Source organism: Carlito syrichta, unplaced genomic scaffold (genome assembly GCF_000164805.1).
Source record: "Carlito syrichta isolate Samal-C Ts95f unplaced genomic scaffold, Tarsius_syrichta-2.0.1 Scaffold312196, whole genome shotgun sequence".
Classification (NCBI taxonomy): domain Eukaryota; kingdom Metazoa; phylum Chordata; class Mammalia; order Primates; family Tarsiidae; genus Carlito; species Carlito syrichta.
The window spans coordinates 270687-271532 of NW_007256292.1; the positions used below are offsets into that span (position 1 = coordinate 270687).

The window sequence follows — 846 nt, forward strand, 5'->3', positions numbered from 1 at the left end:
CACTCCAGTCTGGGTGACACAGTGAGACCCTCAACTCAAAAATAGAGAGATAGATTCAGGAGTACAAGTGAATGTTTATTACATGGACATTTTGTGTACTGGTGAGGGTTGGGTGTCACTATTCAAATACCCAGATAGTGAACATTGTGCCCAATACATGGCTTCTAAACCCTCAGCCTCTCCCCACCTCCCCAGTTTTAGTGTCCCAGTGTCTGCTATTTCTTTTTGTCCATTTAGCTCCCACATATGTGGTGTTCAATTTTCTGTCGGAGGTAGTTCACTTAGGATGATAATCTCCAGCTCCATCTGTGTGGGACTGAGACGTTTAGTCTTGAGTATTTCGCTCAGTTTGAGCAAAAGTAAGAAAGACTACAGTTTAAGCCCAGGAAACTTGAGTGAGTAAATACCAGTGGAATTTGTGATGGCCTGATGGCTCAATGTGTTCCTTTCCGTCCCTGCAGTATGCCACCACGGGCTGTTCCCTGACCCTGCACCATACGGAGAAGCCAGAACACGAAGACATCTGTGAATACCGTCCCTACTCCTGCCCTTGTCCCGGTGCTTCCTGCAAGTGGCAGGGGTCCCTGGAAGCCGTGATGTCCCACCTCATGCACGCCCACAAGAGCATTACCACCCTTCAGGGAGAAGACATTGTCTTTCTAGCTACAGACATTAACCTGCCGGGGGCCGTCGACTGGGTGATGATGCAGTCGTGCTTTGGCCATCACTTCATGCTGGTGCTGGAGAAACAAGAGAAGTATGAAGGCCACCAGCAGTTTTTCGCCATCGTCCTGCTCATTGGTACCCGCAAGCAAGCCGAGAACTTTGCCTACAGACTGGAATTGA

The 846-nt window shown here is 49.1% G+C and overlaps 1 protein-coding gene across 1 annotated transcript; it reads left to right on the forward strand.

The window, feature by feature from the left end:
- Positions 1 to 437: 437 nt before the first annotated feature.
- On the forward strand, positions 438 to 842 carry SIAH2 (siah E3 ubiquitin protein ligase 2; the record flags this gene model as incomplete). The annotated part of the gene is made up of 1 exon (XM_008069760.1): positions 438 to 842. A coding segment is annotated over exon 1 (405 nt), but the record flags the coding sequence as incomplete, so codon positions are not given.
- Between the last annotated feature and the right edge of the window lie 4 nt (positions 843 to 846).